General features: G+C 37.7%; 1 protein-coding gene across 1 annotated transcript in view; it reads left to right on the top strand.

Annotated features, from left to right (window-relative positions):
- Nucleotides 1–23,933, top strand: part of UNC13C (unc-13 homolog C) — a 385,689-nt gene that overhangs the window by 308,013 nt on the left and 53,743 nt on the right. The window contains exons 21-24 of the mRNA XM_089906237.1: nucleotides 6,652–6,801; nucleotides 11,433–11,556; nucleotides 14,104–14,160; nucleotides 20,310–20,390. Of these exons, the coding sequence (XP_089762363.1) occupies nucleotides 6,652–6,801; nucleotides 11,433–11,556; nucleotides 14,104–14,160; nucleotides 20,310–20,390 (412 nt within the window). The remainder of the gene's footprint in view (nucleotides 1–6,651; nucleotides 6,802–11,432; nucleotides 11,557–14,103; nucleotides 14,161–20,309; nucleotides 20,391–23,933) is intronic.

Here is a 23,933-nt window from a genome sequence, read left to right as displayed (position 1 = left end):
TGTTCTTAACGTTTTCAAAACCTGTGCCACTTAGGTTTCTGCTTACACGCATTTTGCAGCTTGGTTTTTTGATTTGCTACATTTCTTTTAATGATATCTTTGATGCGAGTGGCTGGCTGGATTAAGTAGATTAAAAATTTAGGAATATTTCATAGGATTTCTTCTGTGTGTTTGGCATCTTGAGTGCTCACAGAGTCTGTCATTATGACCTGGTACTGCTGATTAATAAAAACTTTTCCACTGTAAAATGGATAGAAAAAAATGAATCTTTAGGTGTATTTACAAAAAGTTGATAGAGACAAAAGATTTTCGGGTCAAATGCAGGTGTTGATTCACCCTGGATTCATGCTAAGGTAGAACGTCATTCTCTTTTATTCTCTGGTAATCCTTCCTCCATATGCCTCATCTCCCCACACAGAGCTGGCTTCTGGTGGGTGTTTACCATATGGGTCTGTTGTAAGAACCTGTTTGTACATTTTTGGATCATGAGTATCATACCTTCTGCTCAGTCTATCCTCCAGCCCAGCAAACTGATTTGAGAATAAGTTCAAAAGGAAGTAGCTATTTCAAAGGTGATTATTACTGCAGTCAGCAGGATCACTGATACCCAGTAGTAAATCAACTAGGTCAAGTTTTCCACCATTATTTACCTTTCCTTTCTCTTGCCCCAAGTATCTACCACCATTACCCTTCACTATATACACCCACCACCATCACCCCCTTCTCACATCAGAAGCCCGGGTGTTCTTCACTAGCCCCAATGCCACCCTTCCCCCCAACCGCTACCTGACAAAAGTCCAAAGGCAGGTCCAGCCAGAAAAAAGCCAAGTGATTAGGCATTCAGCTTCCTTTGAACCTAAACCTGAAACAGCATATTCCATTGAATGAGATAAATACACAGAGAGCCAAGAAATGAACCACATCCACAGAGGCAAACTGAGATCCAAGGATCAAAGAGTCAAATGCAGAGGGACAGAAATGGTGGTATCACTAGTAAAGAAAGTCACAGAGAAGTCAGGAGCCAAAGATGGAAACAGCCACAACACAATGGTGGAAGTAGAATCAGGCCTTGACTACATGCTCAACAATACGGACCAATATTTATAAACCTGTTATATCAGGAGCAAGAAAAACACCCAAGTTGTGATCATTTAAAATATATCAGACTTGAGGATATAGGGAGGGAAAGGCTAAGCTGTGACAAAGTGAGAGAGTGGCATGGACATATATACTCTACCAAACGTAAAACAGATAGCTAGTGGGAAGCAGCCGCATAGCACAGGGAGATCAGCTCGGTGCTTTGTGACCACCTAGAGGGGTGGGATAGGGAGGGTGGGAGGGAGGGAGACGCAAGAGGGAAGAGATATGGGAACATATGTATATGTATAGCTGATTCACTTTGTTATAAAGTAGAAACTAACACGCCATTGTAAAGCAATTGTACTCCCATAAAGATGTTAATAAATAAATAATAAAATAAAATACATCAAAGATTTCCCATATTAGGTAGCAAAGCCAAAAGCTAGAAAAATGAAATATTTAACAACAGGCTATAATATTTTTATAAGGTAAATTCAAAAATAAAGGGTCAAATATGTGCCACAAGAATAAGGAATTTTGGGCTTCCCTGGTGGCGCAGTGGTTGAGAGTCCGCCTGCCGATGCAGGGGACACGGGTTCATGCCCCGGTCCAGGAGGATCCCACATGCCACGGAGCGACTGGGTCCGTGAGCCATGGCCGCTGAGCCTGCGCGTCCGGAGCCTGTGCTCCACAACGGGAGAGGCCACAACAGTGAGAGGCCCTCGTACCGCAAAAAAACAAAAACAAAATAAAACAAAAAGAATAAGGAATTTTATCTGTTTTGTTCATTGATGTATCCTAGTAACTGAGACTGGCACACAGTATTAATTAAACATTTGTAGAATGCATACATACCTTAATAAATATTTATATTATTTCTGTTTAATGAATAATGACAGCATTATATAGTGAAACTTCCTAAACTTCTATATAAAATGTGAGGAATTGATGCATTTGGATCCTTCTTAAATAACATGAACTGTGTAATCATTGTGTGTGGAGAAAGAGGAATGGGACTGACTTGATTTCAATACTAAAATCAACTCCCTCCTTCTCATCACCATTCCCGTGATGTGATCATTTCCCAAATTTTTATTTACCCCCATTATCCTAACTGGCTTTTTTCTTGCCTGCCTGAACGTATATTATAATTACTCCTATTGTTGGAGGTATGAAAGTAACAGACAACATAGAGGAATGGTGGATATGCTGAAGGTCTCCACTATTTAAATCTCTTACTATTTGCTGCTGCTTAGGTAGGAATCACCAAAACTGGTGTAGAGGATGTAAAGAATGAAAACAGTAATTCTAAGGCTTACTCTTCACAGACTTAGTTAATCTTTTTTCTAATCTTTCCTTGCGTGCTTGCCTGTGTGGGGTTAACAGTGTACTTAATAATTTAATGTTGGATTGTGTTTATTGGCTGTTAACTATCAGTATAATATCAGTTACTGATGTAAGCTTACGCAAGGAGAAATATTTCTTATTACTCATATTAACATTATTGCTTCTATTGATTAATAGATTAGTCCGGTGTAAAACTAGGGGTTGATTTGCTTATTGTTGCTATTAAGATAAAGTTATTGTTGAGCTTGAATGCTTTCCTAATTGGTGGAGCTTTTAAGCCAACTATGGTGTTGTTTATTTACTCTCTAGATAAGGTTGTATCCATTTCTAAAAAGCTATACCTTTTTAGATTAACATTTAAAAATACATTAAAATTTCTAATTTTTAAAGTTAAACTAAGATTTTTTTCTTGGACAACCAGCTGTCACGAGGCTCATTAGGCTCGTCACGTCTGCTTATAAACCTTCTCACTATTTTGCTACATAAATGAGTTTGTTCTACAGACTGTTCATAAGTAGCTCATCTGGTTTCGGGGTATTTAGCTAAGTTCTCTTTGTTAAATGTTTACTAGTTAAATCATTATGCAAAATGTAAAAGGGGTAAACTTTGCTTTTTATTACTTGTAATGCTTCTTTCATCATTCCCTTACGGTGCTTTCTCTATAGCGCCAAAGGTTGTTTTAAATTTCTGTCTCCTGTACTTTAAATGCTGAGTGAACGATTGATTTAATTTGCTTGTGTTAGTAAAATTTGTGGAGGTTTGGGCTAGAGTGGTTCAAAGTATTCATAGATTATGAAATCCCCTAGGTGTAAACGAGGTGCTTTTATTTAAGCTATGCTTTGATTGATCCAAGCACACTTTCCAGTATGCTTACCCTGTTACAACTTGTCTCCTCTCATATACTTGGGGTTTGTTAATAGGTTATAGGAAGTTGTTATAATACTTGAGGAGGGTGACGGACGGTGTGTGCGTGCTTCATGGCCTTGTTCAACTAAGCACTCTATTCTTAATTTACTACTAACTCCTCCTTTGGTTTTTCGTTTTCATAGAAACTTTCGTGTGTGAGAAGTACATTCTCAAAACAGAAAAGGCAGCCCATTTCTTCCTATCCCATAGGTTACACCTTGACCTAACTTTTTATGTATAGTATTTATGCTTGCTTTTATCCCTTCTTAGGGTTTGCTGAAGATGGCGGTATATAGACTGAATTAGCAGAGCTTGGTGAGGTTTATCGGGGTTTACTGATTATAGAACAGGCTCCTCTAGAGGGGTGTGAAACATTGCCAGTCCTTTGAGTTTTAAGCTGCTGCCAGTAGTACTCTGGTGAATAATTTTGTTATTATAATTAGGGTTTAGGGCTAAGCATAGTGGGGTATCTAATTCCAGTTTGGGTCTTAGCTGTCGTGTAATCAGGAAATACTAAGGTCACTTTCATAGTTTATGTTAGCTGTGGCTTTTTAGGGTTTAGTTAGAATTTAACTTCATTTTTTATTACTCTTTAACAGGCTTTACGCCGGTTTTCTATTTATTTGGAGTAATCGTATGAGCAAGATGGCTGGCACGAAGTTTACCAACCCTAGATAATGTAACTTAGTCGAGCTTTCATTTAAGGCTGAATTTTTATCACTGCTGTTTCCCATAGGGGTGTGGTGAAGCAAGGTGTTATGAGCTACTACCGTTAGTGTGCTTGATACCTGCTCCATTTAACAGTAATGATTTAGAGAGCATTCTCACTGGGGTGCGGATGCTTGCATGTGTAATTTTATTAAAAACTAATAGAAAGGCTGGGAACAAACCTATGGAGTTAGTAGACTCATCTAGGCATTTTCAGTGTCTTGCTTTAGAATTTAAGCTACATTAACAAGTTGTGTTTATATAATGATGTAACATGTATATAGTTATCCTGTATAATTTATGTTAGATTTAGTATTAAAATTTTAATGAAAATGGCTGATAGATCTAGGGAGATGTCTGTCTATATAAGTGGTATATATCTAAGTAATTCATTGGTACGATTAGGGTTTATTTTCTAGGTCTATCTTACTTTGAGCACTGAAATGTTCACGCTGTCGGATAGATTAATTAAATTCTATGTATTTGTATATTTCTTTCTTGTTTTGGGGGGATTGGTGGGGCATTATAGGCATGTAGAGCATAGGGTTTAAGTGGGGGAGGTCATGGGGTGTTGTTAAACAGCTCATTTATCTGTTCAACACGTTTAATAGGGGTGGGTGGAAGGAGGATGGTCCATTGATAACATTCAGCCAATATTTCTTGAGGAATTCATGGTGTGGGTATATAGCACTGAAAAAAACGGTCCTGCCCTCATGGAGCTTATATTCTATTTGGAGCAATAGACGACAAACAAATAGATAAAAACTGTGTAATGTGTCAAATAATGGAGAATGCAATAAAGAACTGTAAGGAAATGGAGAATGATAGGAATTTCATTTCAGGTGGAGTATTTATGGAAGACTTTTCCGAGGAGGTGACATTTGGCTTATGCCTGTAATAAGTGAGGGACTAACAGACCCATGAGAAATTGCATGGGGGAGGGAACATAACAGTGGCCATGAGATAAGAGTGTCCTCAGAGAATTCTAAGGACACCAGGGAGACTACTGTGGCGGGACTGCAATGAAGCAGAGGGAATAGTGGCAAGAAATGACATCAGGGAAGTTTCCAGGGCCAGAATATGTTGGGATTTAATTAACTCCATGAAATACATTCTAGGCTTTTTTTTTTTTCCCCAGTGGATCTGGAAGCCATTGAAGGTTTTTAGCAAGAGAGGAACATGATCTGGTTTCTATTTTAAAAGATACCTGTAGAGGGTTGAACAGAGAGATAATGTAGGAAATTATTACACAAGTTCAGGTGAAAGATAATGGTGGCTTGGTCTGCAGTAGCTTTGTGGAAGTAATAATTGATCCTCAGATTTAATATACTTTATAAAGATTTGCTGACGGATTGGATGTTGAAAATTCCGTTAGATTGGATGAGAAGAATTCATTAGACTTCTATCTAAGTAAAAAGGCTACATAGGCAGTTTAATAATGGTTTGTATTTTAGAGTAGAAGTCATATCTATAGATGTATATTTGGCAGTCACCAGTATACAGACGGTAAGAAAATCATGAGACTAGATATGATTGCCAAGGAAGTGATTTTTTTTTAATAAATTTATTTTATTTTATTATTTATATATGTTTGGCTGCATTGGTTCTTCGTTGCTGCACACGGGCTTTCTCTAGTTGCAGCGAGCAGGGGCTACTCTTCGTTGCGGTGCGCAGGCTTCTCATTGTGGTGGCTTCTCATGTTGTGGAGCACAGGCTCTAGGCGTGTGGGCTTCTGTAGGTGTGGCACACAGGCTCAGTAGTTGTGGCTTGCAGATTCTAGAGCGTAGGCTCAGTAGTTGTGGCGCACGGGCTTAGTTGCTCCACAGCACGTGGGATCTTCCCGGACCAGGGCTCGAACCCGTGTCCCCTGCATTGGCAGGCGGATTCTTAACCACTGTGCCACCAGGGGAGCCCCACGGAAGTGATTTTTGTTGGAGAAATGGTGTGGTCCAAGGATTGAGCCTAGAGGTGGGATTGCCAATGTAGGGTTGCCAGATAAACTACAGCATATGCCCAGTTAAATTTGAACTTCATATAAAAATGGACAATCTTTAATATAAATATGTCCCAAGTATCACAGGGGGCATACTTACACTAAAATTATTCACTATCTGAAATTAAAATTACCTAGGCATTCTGTGTTTTAATATGCTAAGTAAGCCTGGCAACCTTATTACGATAGTTAGAGGTCAGACAATGGAGAAGGAGCAGCTAGTGGGGTTGGAGGAAAGCTAAGAGGGTGTGGAGTCCCAGAGGCTAAGTGAAGAAGGTGTACCCAGAGGCCAAGAGTCACTCACAGTCATTTTTCCAAAAGATGCTCAGAGGGACATCTCAGCTGTTACTGTGAGTGATGGGAGCCGAATGATCTCCCACTCAAGTTAATTCGACCTGAAAAGCATCAGTCTTACCTACTTTACATATAAGCGTTCTAAGTAAGCTTTCATTGCAACGCAATTTTTTGCAGCTAAACAATAAGTTTGAAAACTAATGAGCAAGGGCTATCACACCATTGCAAACAGATCAAACTCCCTGGGGCGAATTTAACAGACACAGGCAAAGGGAGGCATAAATGTTTGCTCTCATTCCAGAATTTATGTTCTTTATTTTCAGTTTCCAGCTTATCATTGAAGAGTGCATAAAACAGATGAGTTTTGAACTAAATCAAATGAGAGCAACTGGAAATACCGCATCTAATAAGAACAGTACAGCCATGGATGCAGAGGTTGTATTAAGACCTCTCATGGACTTCTTGGACAAAATGTAAGTGTTCTACCCAGTTTTCTCTTGATTCGCTGCCCTCAATTTGGCTGATATGGATTTGAGAGAAAAAAAACATATTTTCCTCTATGTAGGACAACTTTAAAAGGGCTTCTACAGAAATAGATCAATTCACTAAAAAAGAAAAACTCTTAATTCATTACTAGATGAGAATGACTATGTACAGAAAAGGAAAAATGGAGAGGAAATAAGTATGGATAACTAGGGAGGTTGCTGCTCTGAGGCATAGAGAGATTTAGGATTTCATGCTTCTCAGATAACATATTGTTCTGCAACTTCTTGGACATGGAGAAAGACTGAGTTGACTCCAGAATATCTGATTTCATGTCAGAAACCTGCTGAAGAAGAGAATAGCACAAGTGTGACTACAGTTAATTCAGCTCAGAGGCAAGTAGATTGCTGCCTCACCCCACCTTCTATAACTATTTTTGAGTGTCCACCTGTTTCAAACTCTAATCTAGGCACTGGACAATGATGATGGAGAGTCAAGGTCCTTGACTCCATGGAGATTCCAGTCCAGTAGTGGTGGGAGTGGGTGGGAATGAAGGTCTTTATGACCAACTAAGACAGTGTTCTGAACCAAAAAGGTTGGTTTATTTTGCTTGTGTTCCATCCCTCCTCTTCGAAGTTCTAATTTTGTAAGTTTGGAGTAGGGTCCAGGCACCTACATTTTAAAGTGTGTTCACAATTGGCAACCATTGATCTAAAGCAGCAAGAGGTATGATTTCTTAAATGGTGATACTTAAAACCAGAACTGAAGGTAGAAAAGCAAAAAATAACTTTGAATGCCTACCATGGGACCAGTATTATACCTACTAGTTTACATATATTACCTCATTTAATACTGTTGTGGAAAATTAATTAATGCCAAAGAGACCAAGATAAATAAGAGGGATACAGTACCTTTCCTTAAAGATAAGGATAACAAAGAAGGAATTAGTAAGGAGAACCTCTTCTACATATTTATGACTTCTACCTTAATTCCATTTCCCTTTGCTTATAACCTTACTGCGTAAGTAAGACTAATGTTCTTATCACTTTAATTTTAGTATTTGGTAGAAAAATTGAGTCTTATTTTCTGTCTGCTATGGGGAAATATCTAGAAGATAGGTGAATAGGTAATTAGGTAGCTTAGCAGGAAGCAGGTAGGCAAGTGGCGTAGAAGAAAAAAGTAGAAGAAAGGGAGGAAGAAAAGAGAGAGAAGAGGAGGAAAGAGAGAAAGGCGTCTTCATATCTTTAGTTTCCTAATAGACACTTTTATCTAACCTCATTTCCTATATAACCCCTTGAAATTTGTGTCATCTTAGATGGCTCTTTTCTATGGACAAGACTTAATTGAATCACAGAAACTACCATTTAGTTGTGAATGTGATGGTGAGCGGAGGGCAGGACATAGCAATCCTGATCTTCTTAAAACTCCTACTGGAATGCCTTTTGTTTTTGGAATTCCAGGCAGCAGTTTGGAGATACATCATTGATCATTGACAAAGCTATTTATTTTTGCATATGCTATAAGCAAAGTTGTGGAACATACAAAAAGTTTGAAGTTATCCTAATACAGTTATCTACTAGTTGAGGGACCTTGAATCCATTTCATCATCTATAAAACAGAGCTAATACATAAAGTGGGTTGGCTCTTCTTTTCAGGATATTTAGATTCTTATTTTCCTCAGTCTTATTTTCTCTTTCTAATTATACTTTATCATATCATCATGTATGTAATCTCCTCTAATTCTTAGTAGAAAGAAACAGTATATAAAAATAGAGAAACATCAATGAGCTTTAAAATATTGTAAAAGATTTTAAAATTCTGGAAAGAGATACGAGGCATGGAGAGTTGTGGAAATTTTCTGGGCTAATACAGAATGTGCAGCCATAAAGCCACTTGTTAGAGGCCTTTTTTAAAAGTTAGATATTAATTCTGTTCCCAAGGAGCTAAGAGTTTAGAAAGAAAAAATAAGAAAAGTAGAATAAATGCAATAAGGTGTAAAGTAATAATCTCCTGTTCAGATGGTCAGTAGAAATTCCACTTGGGTTGGGTCTTCTTTAAAGGCAGTTAGGGTTTAGATGTATGGAAATAGGGGATGGGCGTTCCAGGGGGTAGGAAAAGCAGCTGGATATGTTTTCATGAGAATGTGATCAACTGTGTGACAGGAAATCATATTAGCAGCTAGTCTACATGGCATTTGAAAATTGTCTGGTTAATTGGTTCTGTGGTCAGCCAAAATAGATAGCTCAGGTTCCAAAATTTATGTGTTCAGCTTGCATTGCCAAGTTGGTTAACTCTGACTAAATTAAGGAAGCAGTTGCTAGATTTCCCCTCTATTTTTTGTTATTTAAAATGAATGATTAAGGGCCAAAGTAAGTCTTCAAGGTGGTTTTGAGACAATCCCTTTAAAAATTGTTATATTATAAATGTATAGACTCTCTTTGTGCAGCCTCCTTAAATAAAACATCATACTTCTTTATGCTCCATTTTCTCCATCAAGACCTCACCACTCTATAAAACAAGCTATAAGGGCCATTTCCAGCCAGCAGAAATCCCATGCAGAGCTGCAAACATGTCAACAATTTTATTCCTATTGGTTCAGCTCCAGTTTAAACAGGGTTAGTTAGCATGCCAAGTACATCAGCTGACCATAAAAACAAGATCAATCTTTAAACTCAGACCTTTTGGAAATGGAAATGACACATCTGCTGTAAAATGGGCAGGTTTGTTGTGTCTTAAATCATCCTAGGAATTTCTCTGAGGGTAGGTTCTGCAGTTCCTCCATGACACATCATCTGGTTTCCACCCTATGTTCATATAGTGAATAGCTATCTACCAGGAAGGTAAAACTACCACCTTTGAACAATGGTTTCCAAACCAGTGGGGCTACAGAGTTCCATAGCTATGCCTCAGGGACCCCCAACTCTCCTCTTAAACCAGAGGAGGTCACTTTCATGTACTTTTATATATTAGGTATCTATACACAGCAGTGATAGGAGAAATACTTCTACATGAAAATGTGTTTGGGAAATCTCTCCCTTTGCCTCTCACACATCAATTCCTTAAATGATAATTATATATTTAAATATTTAAAAGTCAATTCTGTCTCTATCAGAACCCAGTTTATAAATTCTGAGTCCAAAAGTACAGAGTACTTAGTAGCACTATAGAAAGTCCATGAGGCTACCTTCAAATATATGACCCCCACCTTTGGCCCTGTGTGCAACAGGTTTGATTAACTCTCATTAAAGGAGTCTTGAAGAGTTCAGCATCATATTATGGTACATTCCGTAAATCTTTAGGCAGCACCGTGCCTTCATGTATTGCTGGGCCTTCACACACAAGCACATTTACCAAGGGTAGCATGGGCCATTGGACAATGTACTGGCTCTCAGCCCTCACTTACTAGCCTCACTTCCTTAGACAAGTTCCCCAACGTCTCTGAGCTGGGTTTTGATTTCTAAAACGGATATACTGGGTACTCATATAATAAGTGAGAAATCTGCAGAAGAGGTTTCTAAACTAAAGTGTTATATAAATGCTAGATGATGTTACCATCATTATCTCACCGTGAGAAGAATTTGCAAGAAATACCTTAAACCTACTAAAGTTGGTAAATTGCGAATCTAGAAAATCTGAACTCAGAGAGCAAATTTGTGCTGGCTGGAAATAGGTAAAGGGAGTCAAAGGGTACAAACTTCCAGTTATGAGATAAATAAGTCCTGAGGATGTAATGCACAGCATATATGTAGTATAGTAACTATAGGAAACTATACTAAATTATATATTTGAAAATTGCTAAGAGTAAATCTTAAAAGTTTTTATCACGAGCCAAAACAAAATAACTACGTGAGGTGATGAATGTTATAAATTTACGGTGGTGATTGTTTCACAGTATGTACATATATCAAATCATTATCCTGTGCGCCCTAAACGTACACAATGTTATATATCGATCGTATCTCAGTAAATCTGGAAAATAAATAAAGTTGGTAAAGTTTTGCTCTTGAGTGAAATCATATGCATGTTTGCCATGTTGTTATGTTGGTCCAGTGCCAGATAGTGATGAAAATGTGCTTCTTTGGTGTTTGGCCTGTACCATGAACATGGAGCATGTAGTAAATACAAGTCTGGAATGCAGGTAAAAATTGTGTACTTTGCGAGCGTTGATGTCAGTTTAGGATGCAATTTAAGAAAGGAAATACTCTGGGGCTTCCCTGGTGGCGCAGTGCGTGAGAGTCCGCCTGCCGATGCAGGGGACGTGGGTTCGTGCCCCGGTCCAGGAGGATCCCGCATGCCGCGGAGCGGCTGGGCCCGTGAGCCATGGCCGCTGGGCCTTCGCATCCGGAGCCTGTACTCCGCAGCGGGAGAGGCCGCAAAAGAAAGGAAATACTCTGAATTCATTTTCTACCAAACAGTGAATTACCTAATGTATAATATGATGAAACAGATTTTTGATATTATGTATTTTTTTTTCTGTAAATGAAATGAAATTTAGCATCTGAAAATTACAAAGACCTATTCAGGTATTTGAATGTCAGTGCTGAAAATGTGAATTTCTGATCAATCAGATGATACCTCAATAAGAGACTTATAAGTGATTGTGTGTTTTATTTCATTTCAGATTAAGTCTCTCAGCAAAAATCTGTGAGAAAACAGTCCTGAAGCGAATATTGAAAGAACTATGGAAGCTAGTTCTCAACAAAATAGAAAAACAAATTGTCCTCCCTCCTCTGACAGATCAAACAGTAAGTATTCAAACTAACATTTGGTTATATTTTCAATAGCCCATCTAATTGTTTTTTGTTTCAATGAATGGTTTTCATCCAGACGAAATAGTAATTAAATTCATTTTGGGAAAAAGGGTGTGGTATACAGTGTCTTAGCAATGATCATTCCAATGACATCACCTTGTACAAATCAATTTTTTTCTTTTCCATTATGGCTTATTACAAGACACTGAATGTAGTTCCCAGTATTAAACAACAGGATCTTGTTGTTTATCCATTCTAGTTTGCATCTGCTAGTCCCAAACTCCCAATGCAATCCTCCCGCACCCCCATCACAAATCACTTTTAAATAGTGGCAATAGCAGTCATACTTCACACTGGCTTGACATTTCAAGCGTTATCTCTTGAAAAACAAATGTATCAGAGTTCAACTTGTAGAGTTATCTGGTCTACACATGTAATTTTTATTTAATTTTATTATGACCCCCCCCCACCCCAGGGAAATAGATTTTTGATAGAATATGCCTGCTGTGTTTCTTTCTGCAATTTTACAGTTGAAGAAGATAAAGCCAACACTGCTATCTGGAATTTTTTTTACTTTTCCCTTTTGCTCTTTTATCTGTCACCTTCGCACTTGGTGGTTAATACAGGAGACATCTTTTAGTGCATTTGAAGAATGTGATTGTATCATACACACAGTGAAATCAGAAAGAACCAGAAAGATCAGTTGGCAGCAGAAGTCAGACAGTGGTCAAGTGATACCCTGTCCAGCTAACTCAGCATATCCTGAGCCAAGCGAGGAAAGAAATAACCCTAACAAGCACCTGCTATGGAATAATTTTTTTGTCTGTGACTGAGGACGATAAGTTGATGCAAATAATGAGTAATTATAAACTAAAAACTATATATTGACACCATTAATCATGCACACTCAGTCCATATTTATCCGGTGAGATTATATAGAAAATGTTTTCTTGTGAAGTGTTCCAAGGTGCAAAGATTCATATGTTTGTGTTGATTTACAGCCAGACAGTGAGTGTTAAATATAAATCACTTTGAGTTTTGCTTCGTGCCATGAGTGTATGGTATAATCATTATAGCCTACACGTGTGGGTAGCCAAATCACATACAGAAACACACACACACACCCCACATTCTCACACACCCCTTATTCTGCTATAACACGTAATGCATTTCTGTAACACCAGTTACGTGTCACTTAATTTGCCAATAGAGGAATGATGTCAGTGCAATGTGCAAGTTGGGTTGCTTTATAAGTAAATTTTTCTAGGTGAGAGGCTTGGGAATATAACAGAATAGCTATATACTTCAGCAGAAAAGGAAAGAGCACTCAGCCTGGCTGCTACATAGGCAGGAGCCCTTTCATCCTGTTTTTAAAAAGATAAAAAAGAGGAAGGGGGCATACTTGCACATCGGTCTGTATCCAGATACATGCACCTAGCCTCTCACACATGGCAGGCTACCCTGTCCCTGTGCACAGAGCTCCACTTCTACAGGCATTGTCTCAGCCCACGTTATACTCTATTGTGCTGTTGTTTGGGGTTTTTTTTTTTATACATTTTTAATATCCCTCGAGGTAGCCACCAGCTTCACTGAGCTCCCTTTGAGCTGTTCATGCTGTCTCCCAAAGTAGCATTTATTGTTTTTGATAGTTCTTTGGTAACAAAATTGCATGGACTTTGCACTGCCCCCTCCTATTTTCCCCAAAAGCCCTACTATTTCTAATGCACAATTTTATAGAATATGAGTTTTTTCAAGACTACATCTATCATGTTATAATAGCACAAGTGCTGTATATGACATTTCATTTTTTGATATAAGATCTTCCCTAGGAAAGCTAACCATCACCTCAATTTTCTCAAACATCAAGATCTCCAAGTATGGATTTCTCAATGAATATACAGGCTCCAATAAACACATGGAGACTGCTACTTCAGAATAGCTGGTTTTCCTTATTGTGAGAACATTCTAGGCTACTGCTGAGTATTCTAGTAGTGCTTCTGATGTTTATTCTGACGTTTTTCAAGCTCTCCCCAGGGCCTTGGGGTACTAGGGAAAACCTCTGGCTGAGGGAGGAGTTACGAGGGCAGGGCTCTGATAGATTGGATGGCATGTCAGGTGGACCAGCTCCACCTTCTTCAGCTGTGGATCTTGACATTTTGCATAGATTTATTTTGGGGGGTGGGGAGTGGAGGGAAGTAATTGCCTCTGCTACAAATAAAGAAAGAAAAGATAAAGCTCTCTGAGGTCATACATACACTACACTAAACTGGATACACTAGCAGTAACCCATTCAGTAACTCAGACTAAAACTTCCAGAAGTAGGGTGCCTATATGAAGATAGTCGTATTGCCAGCAGTACTAGATATCTTTGATCCAAGTTGTAAAATAGACCAGTTAAGGGCTTATGGCATTAAAGTCACAAATATAATAAGAAAAATAGAGTACATTGTCTGTTGACTACATTTCTACTTTGAGAGTTACTGAAGATCTTATGACTGAGTCCTCTTCTCTCCTTTTCTGTGTGTGTGTGTGTGTCTCTAGGGACCCCAGATGATTTTCATTGCAGCTAAAGATCTGGGACAACTATCCAAACTGAAGGTAATAAGAATAAAGCAATTACTAGTTGTCTATGAAAAGTAATGAGCTGACTGCAACTCTGTGAGAAACCAACCTCCTATTAGTAATGGTATTGAATACGGCAGGACTATAGGAGAATGTGTGTCTGGGATCTCACAATCTGCTTTAAGAATGAATCAGATCAAAATTTAGGGACTGAATTGTACTGTCTTCTTCTCCCCACACTCCATATTTCTCATATTTTCCAATTCGTAGAGCAACTGGGAATTTTTGACTTTGTGTTGAAGCATGAAGCATTACTGCTTTAAATTAGACTAAATTAGAGAGCATATTTTCTTGTCTATAGTAAACTGACTTTGTATGAATAAAGGCAAAGAATGCTTCATAGAAATCCAGGAAAGTCTAGAGAACTCTTAAGGCAAGAAACCTAATGCGGGAAAATAAACTCATCAAAGCAGACATTCAACCCCATTATAACAAGGATTTGCTGTATAAATAACCTTACCTTTTATTATCGCTTGAGGCTCACAAGACTTTGCAGTTGTGCAGGGAACCTCAGGTTTTTTTCCCCTCTGGAATAGGAACTTGATTGGTTAAAATACATATTGCGGTTCTGTGACGGGCTTTTTTCACTTAGCATAATGTCCTGCAGGTTCATCCATGTTGTAGTACATGGCAGGATTTCCTTCCTTTTAAAGGCTGAAAAATATTCTACTGTAAGTATATACCATGTTTTTTATCCATTCATGAATCAGTGGACCACATATAGGCCAACACTGTGCCTGTAGCTGAAATATTTGTTCCTGTTCCATTACTACCTATTAGAATATAGTATAGCATGGGGATGGGTTCCAGATACTGACCACCTTGGCTCAAATTCTACCTCAGCTGCTTCCAAGTATGTGATACTGCCCAAAGTATTTAACCCAATTTTCAGATTTGGCATTTGTAAATCCAGACAATGTTAGCACCTGGTTCAGAGAATTGTTGTGAGGATACATGAGATAACGCATGCATTGTCTTTGCATGGTGCCTGTCAAGAGTATGCCACCTCCCACTCACAGAGGTTATCTTGCTTCCTCCCCCAGCTGGCAGCTCAGGGTTAGGTATCACTGGCACTGTTTTGTGTGTACAACACAGGCAAAGGATAATCCATTTGACTGTGTAATTACTTACTGAGATAAAATAGGTGCCCTATAATGTCAGTACTTCATTATATCACCTTCATTATCCCCTTTGTCAGAAAAAAATTAAAAGCCAATAATCCATTTAGAAGACATAACCATGACATAAAATTCTCACAGGTATTCATTGATGTCGGTGGTTCAGAGGGAAAGTAGAATGTAGATGTCACTGTCAAACTATCGTTTTGGATCTTGATCTCCATTGCTTTCTTTATCCCTCTTATTACCTCCCTGACATTTCTAGTCCCTACTTTGAAAAATGGATTTATATAGTATTGAAGTTTCTCATAGAAAACCATGAAAGTGAAACATCACAGTGGCTTATTACCAAAAAAATAGCCCTGGCTATCTGTGTGACATCGGGAAACATATTCCATCTCCCCCAGCTTCAGTTTTCTGAACTGAATGTTTGTTATATCAGCTATAACTATTTCAGTTTCAAGTGATGGAAAGCCAGACTAACAAAAGCAAGAAAGGAATTCATTGCTCCATGAAACTTTATACTCCTGGGGATAACTCTGGTTTCCATCACTGCTTGATTAGGAAGTCAAACAATGTTACAGAACCCAGTTACTCACTGTCTCTCAACTCTGCTCTTTCCTTGTTTGACTTACTGCCTTAACAAACCTCCCTTCCTGTTTGTAAGATGGTTCTCTGCTTATATCTAACATTTTTGAACTTGAAATCTTGTTAAAAAAAAAAAAGAACACCCCCCCTTGGTGCAAGGAATTCCAGCAAAATCCACTGGCACATCATCAACTCTAATAGAATATTATCACCACTCCCAAGCCAACCACTGTGGCCTGGGGAATGGCATATGCTATTTGGCTTAATTCACATACCCACCCACCCCTGAGCTGGGGGTGCAGGCAGCCCTGTTCAAATCTTACGAACACTAAATGGGAGAGACCGGATCCTCAGTGGGCATATGCACGCTACCTGGGAAAAATCAGAGTCCACAGAAAACATCACACTTTAGGTCCCTTCATGGCCTCAAAATTTCCTCAATTCAGTGAATTCTCTTTTGATTATAATGAACTAAAAGCAAATTATGAATAAAATGTCCTAAAAGAGTTAAATTCATTAAGACTGAAATAATCTGAAGGACTAAAAATAGATTCATGTTATCCATAGGTGATGGAAAAATAACTTAGTTTTAAATCATTTTTTCCAATTATTGTCCCTTGATTTTTAAATTTTTGGTCCATTTAGTTGTTATTATTTGAATTACAGAGCAATAAGCCCTCTATATTGTTATCTAAAAAATTAAAACTCTAGCCAAAACACAGAACTGAAAATTTTTTAACTGAGGTTGATTTATTGTGTTGTGTTAATTTCTGCTATACAGTAAAGTGATTCAGTTATACATATATATACACTCTTTTAAAAATTCTTTACCTTTGTGGTTTACCACAGGAGATTGGATATAGTTCCCTGTGTTATACAGTAAGACCTTGTTGTTTATCCATTCTATATATTATAATGGTTTGCATTTGCTAACCCCAAAGTCCCAATCCATTCCTCCCCCAACCCCCCCTTGGCAACAAGTCTGTTCTCTATGTCTGTGAGTTTGTTTCTGTTTTGTAGATAGCTTCATTTGTGTCATATTTTAGATTCCACATATAAGCGATATCATGGTATTTGCCTTTCTCTTTCTGACTTACTTCACTTAGTATGATGACCTGTAGTTCCATCCGTGTTTTGCTGCAAGTGGCATTATTTCATTCTTTTTTATGGCTGAGTAGTACTATTGTATATATGTACCACATCTTCTTTATCCATTCACCTGTCAATGACATTTAAGTCGTTTCCATGTCTTGGCTGTTGTGAATAGTGCTGCAATGAACATAAGGGTGCATGTATCTTTTTGAATTGTAGTTTTGTCCAGATATATGCCCAGGAGTAGGATTGCTGGATTGTATGGCAACTCTTTTCCGTAGTGGCTGCACCAACTTACATTCTTACCAACAATGTAGGAGGATTTCCTTTTCTTCACACCCTCTCCAGCATTTCTTATTTGTAGAGTTTTAACCATGGCCATTCTGATCCGTGTGAGGTGATTCCTGATTGTAATTTTGATTTGCATGCCTCTAAAAATTAGTAATGTTGAGCATCCTTTCATGTGCCTGTGGCCATCTGTGTGTCTTCTTTGGAGAAATGTCTATTTAGTTCTTCTGCCCATTTTTTGATTGGGTTGTTTGGTGTTCTGTTGTTGAGTTGTATGAGCTGTTTGTATATTTTGGAAATTAACCCTTCTCAGTCACATCACTTGCACATATTTTCTCCCAGTCTATAGGTTGTCTTTTCATTTTGTTTATGGTTTCCTTTTCTGTGCAAAAGGTTGTAGAGTTTTTGGTTTGTTCTTTGTTTTTAACACCTTTATTGGAGTATAATTGCTTTACAATGGTGTGTTAGTTTGTGCTTTATAACAAAGTGACTCAGCTATACGTATATCCCCATATCCCCTCCCTCTTGCATCTCCATCCCATCCTCCCTATCCCACCCCTCTAGGTGGTCGCAATGCACCAAGCTGACCTCCCTGTGCTGTGTGGCTGAAAAGCTTGTACATTTGATTAGGTCCCATTTCTTGGTTTTTCCTTTTATTTCTATGGCCTTGGAAGACTGACCTAAGAAAACATTGGTACAATTTATGTCAGAATGTTTTCCTATGTTCTCTTCTAGGCAGAACTGCCAATTTTATAAAGCTGTTTTCCCATATTTTACTAGAATGTCACTTTCAATGTTTTCATTTTAAATCATGGGTCTTTTCATTTTCATGTATTAATTTGAGAGCATATTTGATCCACAGGAAAAGCATCATTTGAAATAATTGTATTGATGAGTAAATTCAGAAATCCTATATAGAAATATTAACAAATGACTACCTTACTTAAAAGAACAAGGAAAATAGAACAGTGAGGGAAACTAATTGCTTTTCTGCATGTGATTATGATTTAGGATTACTTCATTAAGCAAACATTTATTCAGATGTTGACATATTCTCTATTACTTCATCCTCTGGAACTTTATAATGTATGTATATGAAGTATGCCCAACTTATCACTATTTTATGGGATCAGATTTATTTGGCATAACATTTTTTTAAAAATGAATACATCTTTATGGACGGGTGATACAATATCAAAACCAGTTAGTAAAACTACATCTGAGACTATGAATTTATGCAAGCAAGGAGTAACTCATTACAAGACTTTTTCAGAGACTACCTTATTTCAATGAGGCTAAATCCCAGAAAATCATTTCTTGCAAGAATTGTATTTTTCTATAGCACTAACATATATTATGTATTAGCATCTATTAAAAAATAATCTGACCTCATCAAAAAGCCAGTCAAGATTGATGAAGTCAGAGAGATTTATTTAATATAAAGTAAAGCATTTCTCTCTATAATTTGGCAAAAAATTTCCATCCTTTTTTTGGGTCTCAATGGGTAGTTAGTATTCTAACTACCCATTTTTTAAATATTTTTAAAATATTAAATGGACTCATGTTTGTGTTGAAATCCCTATATCCGAGAAAGAGGCAGTGAGATGCAGAAGTGTATATCACGGGTCCAGCATTATACCATGTTTTCAACAATATTCAAAGGAGTGTGATTCCATTCAAGCATATTGAATCATTTAGGATATGCTGAAGAAGTACGATTCAATTACGAAAAACATATTGAGGGCCTAGCAGGTGATAATTGCCAAGATAGATAGGCACTGAAAGTCTGCAGAAGTGAGTAAAACATATAGATTATCTTCAGAAAGTCATGGCCTCTGCTAAATGACAGAGTAATAAGACAAAGGCTAGAATAGAAGGATGAGCCACTGTCTGTGACTGTACAATTCGTACATTGCACAAAACTGTCCCACTAAGGGCGTGAATGACGGCCGACTTAGGGACCATGCAACACTTGCTAAGCCACATGTATTGATGTGCAGCTGTGCCCCGTAGAAAAAGAGGCACCTTTTATTACTAACCAAAAGCACTGATCCCTTGACCAAGTCATGTATTCTCAGAGCTACATCAGCTTTCCTTCTAATTCACAAAGAGGCACTTACATAAGTTAGAATTTAAGTTCCAGGAGAATAAAAGTCTTTCTTTCATGAAACAATATATCTGTCACCTAGAACAGTGCTGGCACATAATAAGCGCTCAATAAATATTTGTTGAATGTTGTTGACATAGAATAGTGGACGCCCTGGGGAGATTATATCAATATGGGGGTCAGGAATTTCTACATTTTTCTTTTAGACAAAGTTCCTTTATTGTTGTCTTCAACTTTCTACCATCATTTCCCTAAAATAGTTTTAAATAAAGAGAGAGTTCATAGTGAACAATGCGGAAAATGCATTGTTAATATGGAAATCAGTTCCAAAATATTGAAAAATGACTTTAAAATATAGGAAATCTCCAGAGCCGAAATCAGTTAATTCTTTAGGAATTTTCCTGGTAATGACTAAGCATTGAGGGTATCCTAGAAAGAAAATAAAGTGGGAGCATTATACTTAAAGTAGGTTTTATCAGTGATAATTGAATGAGGCTAAAATTTACCTCCTAAATCCCTTACATGATGGACCTTCCTCTGTGTGACAGAACAGAAAGCAGGAATTAAGATGGAAAAGAAAGCAGGAATTAAGATGGAAAAGCTTGGACACACATTTTCCAGGTTTATCTCTTCTTTTTTATTCCCTACCATTGGCTTGCAGGTGAAAAATAAAGCCACCTATGAATCAAAGCACTGCTTTTTAAGTAAACATTTAAAAGCATTTTAAAATTAAAACATTCAAAAGCATTTCTTCTTTTGGCAAAATGGATTTTTATTAAATATCTGACAAAATCATCCTCTAAAATGTGTTCATATGAAAAAGATAAATGGGAAATATCTGCATACAGGGATTATATACAGATTTTGCTTGAAAACAGTTGTTAAATAAATGAACTGGTAATTTTATAAGCAGTTTTTCACTTGTTTTCCAGGAGCACATGATTCGAGAGGATACCAAGGGTCTGACACCAAGACAGTGTACTATAATGGAGGTGGTCCTGGCTACCATCAAGGTAAGGTTATAGTGTCCCTGGATATGGATCCAGAGTTCTCTGTGTACCCTCAGAGAAAGGTACCCCCATATGCATGTCTGTAGAGCTGTGCCATCCATAGACACAGTAGACAGTTGTACACATACATTCTGGGAGTGTGTCAGACTTAGGCCATACTATGTCATTATTACATCCATATTGCTCTGCCCTTAGAGTTGCTTCCTTTGTCTACCTTTAGAAAATGTGTTTGAAATCTATGTTTAACAGGTGTTTTCAAAGAAAGACATGTACCCCCAAAGCCCAGTTAAATAGATAGTTCAGGGGATTTAGGGTTAACAGAATTTCCGTTTGTGTTTTCTATGCTTGCTGAAATGGTTTTGGAAAGATCAATTTTCTCTTCTCTCTTAGTAAGGACAATAATTTAGTTTTCTGCTGAAAACGCAAAGGCATTGCATTGTGTGCATCAATTTTTCATAGCCAGAGGTTGACCAAAAGTTATTGGATTGTGGGCTAAATATAGGCAGATCTCAAAACATAACTTAGAAGTTCTTTGTTTTCATGTGATTCTTTATAGATTTATATACATAAATTTTATATTTATTATATTTATATGTGAAAGTTTATTAAAGAGTGAAAAATTAATTCATCTCCTAAATTTGGACTGTGTCCAATGTCTCAATACTTCACTTGGGGAAGCATCTGTTATCAAGGATGTGTGAACAGTTTAGCAAAGAACTGTGAGCTACCACAAGCCATTTTCCAAGCACAGAATAATCTCACTGGATAGAAACAGACACTGCAACGGTAGTCATTAAAACAGAGTTCTATTTGTATAACAGTTGGACACCTTCAAAACACTATTACTTCATGACTTTTGTAGTTTCAGCATTTAATAAGAGGACATCTTTTGCTGCTTCAGTGTCAAAAACTGCAAAATGAAATTTGTGAGATGACTATTTATTTTGTGACACCTGGTGGAATGTGGCAAGTGTGAATTTCAGCAATGAGATGACAGTGATGGAGTTTCTAAAGATGCAGCCAGAGTATGGGCTGGAAGTATAAACATTTTGCAAAATCTTTTTTTTTTTAATGGTAAACATGAAAAAAGAAAAAACCTGTTCTTTTTGAAAATAATTTTCAAAAATGTGAATAAGAAATGACTGACCCTATGGAGTTACAGAAGCACTAATGGCTACAAATAAGGAAGTGATTGATAGTAGAAAAAATAACTCCGAGGCACACCATGAACGGTAAAAAAAAAAAAAAAAAAAAATGAGATTTTTAAAATCAGAATTCAGCCATTCATGGATTTTATAAGGGCAATGGATGACTCTAAGAGAGAGCGCAAGAAAAATATGTTCTGTGAAAATAGAGAATGGCATTCAATGTACTGACAGGCCTGGCTCCTGTTCCTAACCCCAGCATTTCTCTAATTCCTCTTGGTGGGGACAAATGACCACCTCCTGCAGGACTAGTTCTGCCCAAACTCTGGGGCAATCCTGATCCCCAAGCAGATCCCCCTGATCTATGTGTTGACAGCTCAACTATCCCATTTTCCTTCCCAGGTCATCCAATGATATTTTAGTTCAGCCTCAGCCACCAGACACTTGCCTTGCTCTTCAGGAAAAAACTACTGCCTGGTGTCCAAGATCCAGCAAATGGATCCACATCATTATCTTGTTCTCCAGGACCAGAGTCTGACCCTGGTCCTTCTGAACCTCAGAGTCTGAGGTCAGGTCTTCAGTCTCCTTATTTCCCAACTTTTTCTCTGGGGTCCCCATGCTACACCTGCTTTACCTGCTTTGAGACCCTCTTATCTTTTCTGATTCTGAAATTGGCCCTGACTATTCTACAAGGCACTAACCGTAATGTTGACTGAAAAGGAATTCAGGAGAAAGAGGAGTACTACTTAAAAGAATTGTAGCCTCAAGAGCTAGTGATTCAATGTCTGCTGGGAGCCCAGCAAAGGGAATACTGTAAGGCAGAGACTTCATGAGAAAGATATTCTTATACCGAAGCAGTAGATGCTACCCAGGCTGCCAAAGACATGATCCTTAATTCCTCTTTAGCTGAATTTAAGCAAATAAGCTGGACGTGAGAAAGTGAGAACTGAAGGAAGAGAATGCTATGGAATTTGTAGACTATAGACTGAAATAGTGTTTGCATTATTTCAGTCATCTTTCGTATACGTAAATTCTCTCTCCTGATCCTTATAAGCATCCTGGGTGTTAGGTACATCAAGAATGATCATTCACATTTTACAGATGAAAAAGCAGAGGCTAAGCAGGTTTAACTTGTTTGCCTAAGGCCACAGAGTTGCTTGTAATTGGCAGAGCTGAGAAAAGATTCCACACTCTAAAATCAGTGTCCTTGCTTCTATGTTTCATTATTTAACTAAATGTTAACAAGGTGTAGGAAAACGTAGCAAGCCAAAACAGGTAATATTCCTACAGGGAGATTAGTTCTTTTTAAGTTAAAATAGTGTATTTCAATTATTTAGTTTTCTTTTTAATTATTTAAAATAATGTGAAATCCTTCAACCTCTACACAAGTACCGATGAAAATATTAACTTTCTTAAATACTAAAATTCTAATTGGACTGGATTAGTCATACCAGTTGCAGGTAGTTTCAATTGTAAGTTAAAAGGATAGAACATGGCACAAGAAACAGAATTACAATGATCTGCCGCAGCTGGCGTGGTTGGCCTTAGAGACATTACGTTTACCTGCCAACACTGAGCCAAATCAACAGTATTCGAAAATAAAAGGACAAGGCAACAGCTCTGAAACAGACAGCTAACAACTTAATCAGTATGTGCAAGCTGCTACAGAGGCCAATGGAGAAACCCTATTTAAAGTTGAGCTTTTGAAGAAGAACTACAATCCTGCATCCTGTGGACCAAAAAACACATTCTCAGAAACTTAAATAAAGTTAAAAGGCAGAGGACTATGTACCAGATGAAGGAACAAGATAAAACCCCAGAAAAACAATTAAATGAAGTGGAGGAGATAGGCAACCTTCCAGAAAAAGAATTCAGAATAATGATAGTGAAGATGATCCAGGACCTTGAAAAAAGAATGGAGGCAAAGATTGAGAAGATGCAAGAAATGTTTAACAAAGACCTAGAAGAATTAAAGAACAAACAAACTGAGATGAACAATACACTAACTGAAATGAAGAATACACTAGAAGGAATCAGTAGCAAAATAACTGAGGCAGAAGAACAGATAAGTGACCTGGGAGACAGAATGGTGGAAATCACTGCTGTGGAACTGAATAAAGAGAGAAGAATGAAAATAAATGAAGACAGCCTAAGAGACCTCTGGGACAACATTAAATGCACCAACATTTGCGTTATAGGGGTCCAAGAAGGAGAAGAGAGAGGCAAAAGGCCCAAGCAAATATTTGAAGAGATTATAGTCAAAAACTTTCCTAACATGGGAAAGGAAATAGCCACCAAAGTCCAGGAGGCACAGAGTCCCAGGCAAGATAAACCCAAGGAAAAACACACTGAAACAAATAGTAATCAAACTGACAAAAATTAAAGACAAATTATTAAAAGC

The sequence above is a fragment of the Delphinapterus leucas genome, chromosome 2 (genome assembly GCF_059928025.1).
Source record: "Delphinapterus leucas isolate spDelLeu-1000000601 "Yukka" chromosome 2, BTC_Dleu_Yukka2, whole genome shotgun sequence".
Classification (NCBI taxonomy): Eukaryota; Metazoa; Chordata; class Mammalia; order Artiodactyla; family Monodontidae; genus Delphinapterus; species Delphinapterus leucas.
The sequence above is the reverse complement of the archived record's forward strand: the minus strand, read 5'-3'. Positions and strand labels throughout refer to the sequence as shown.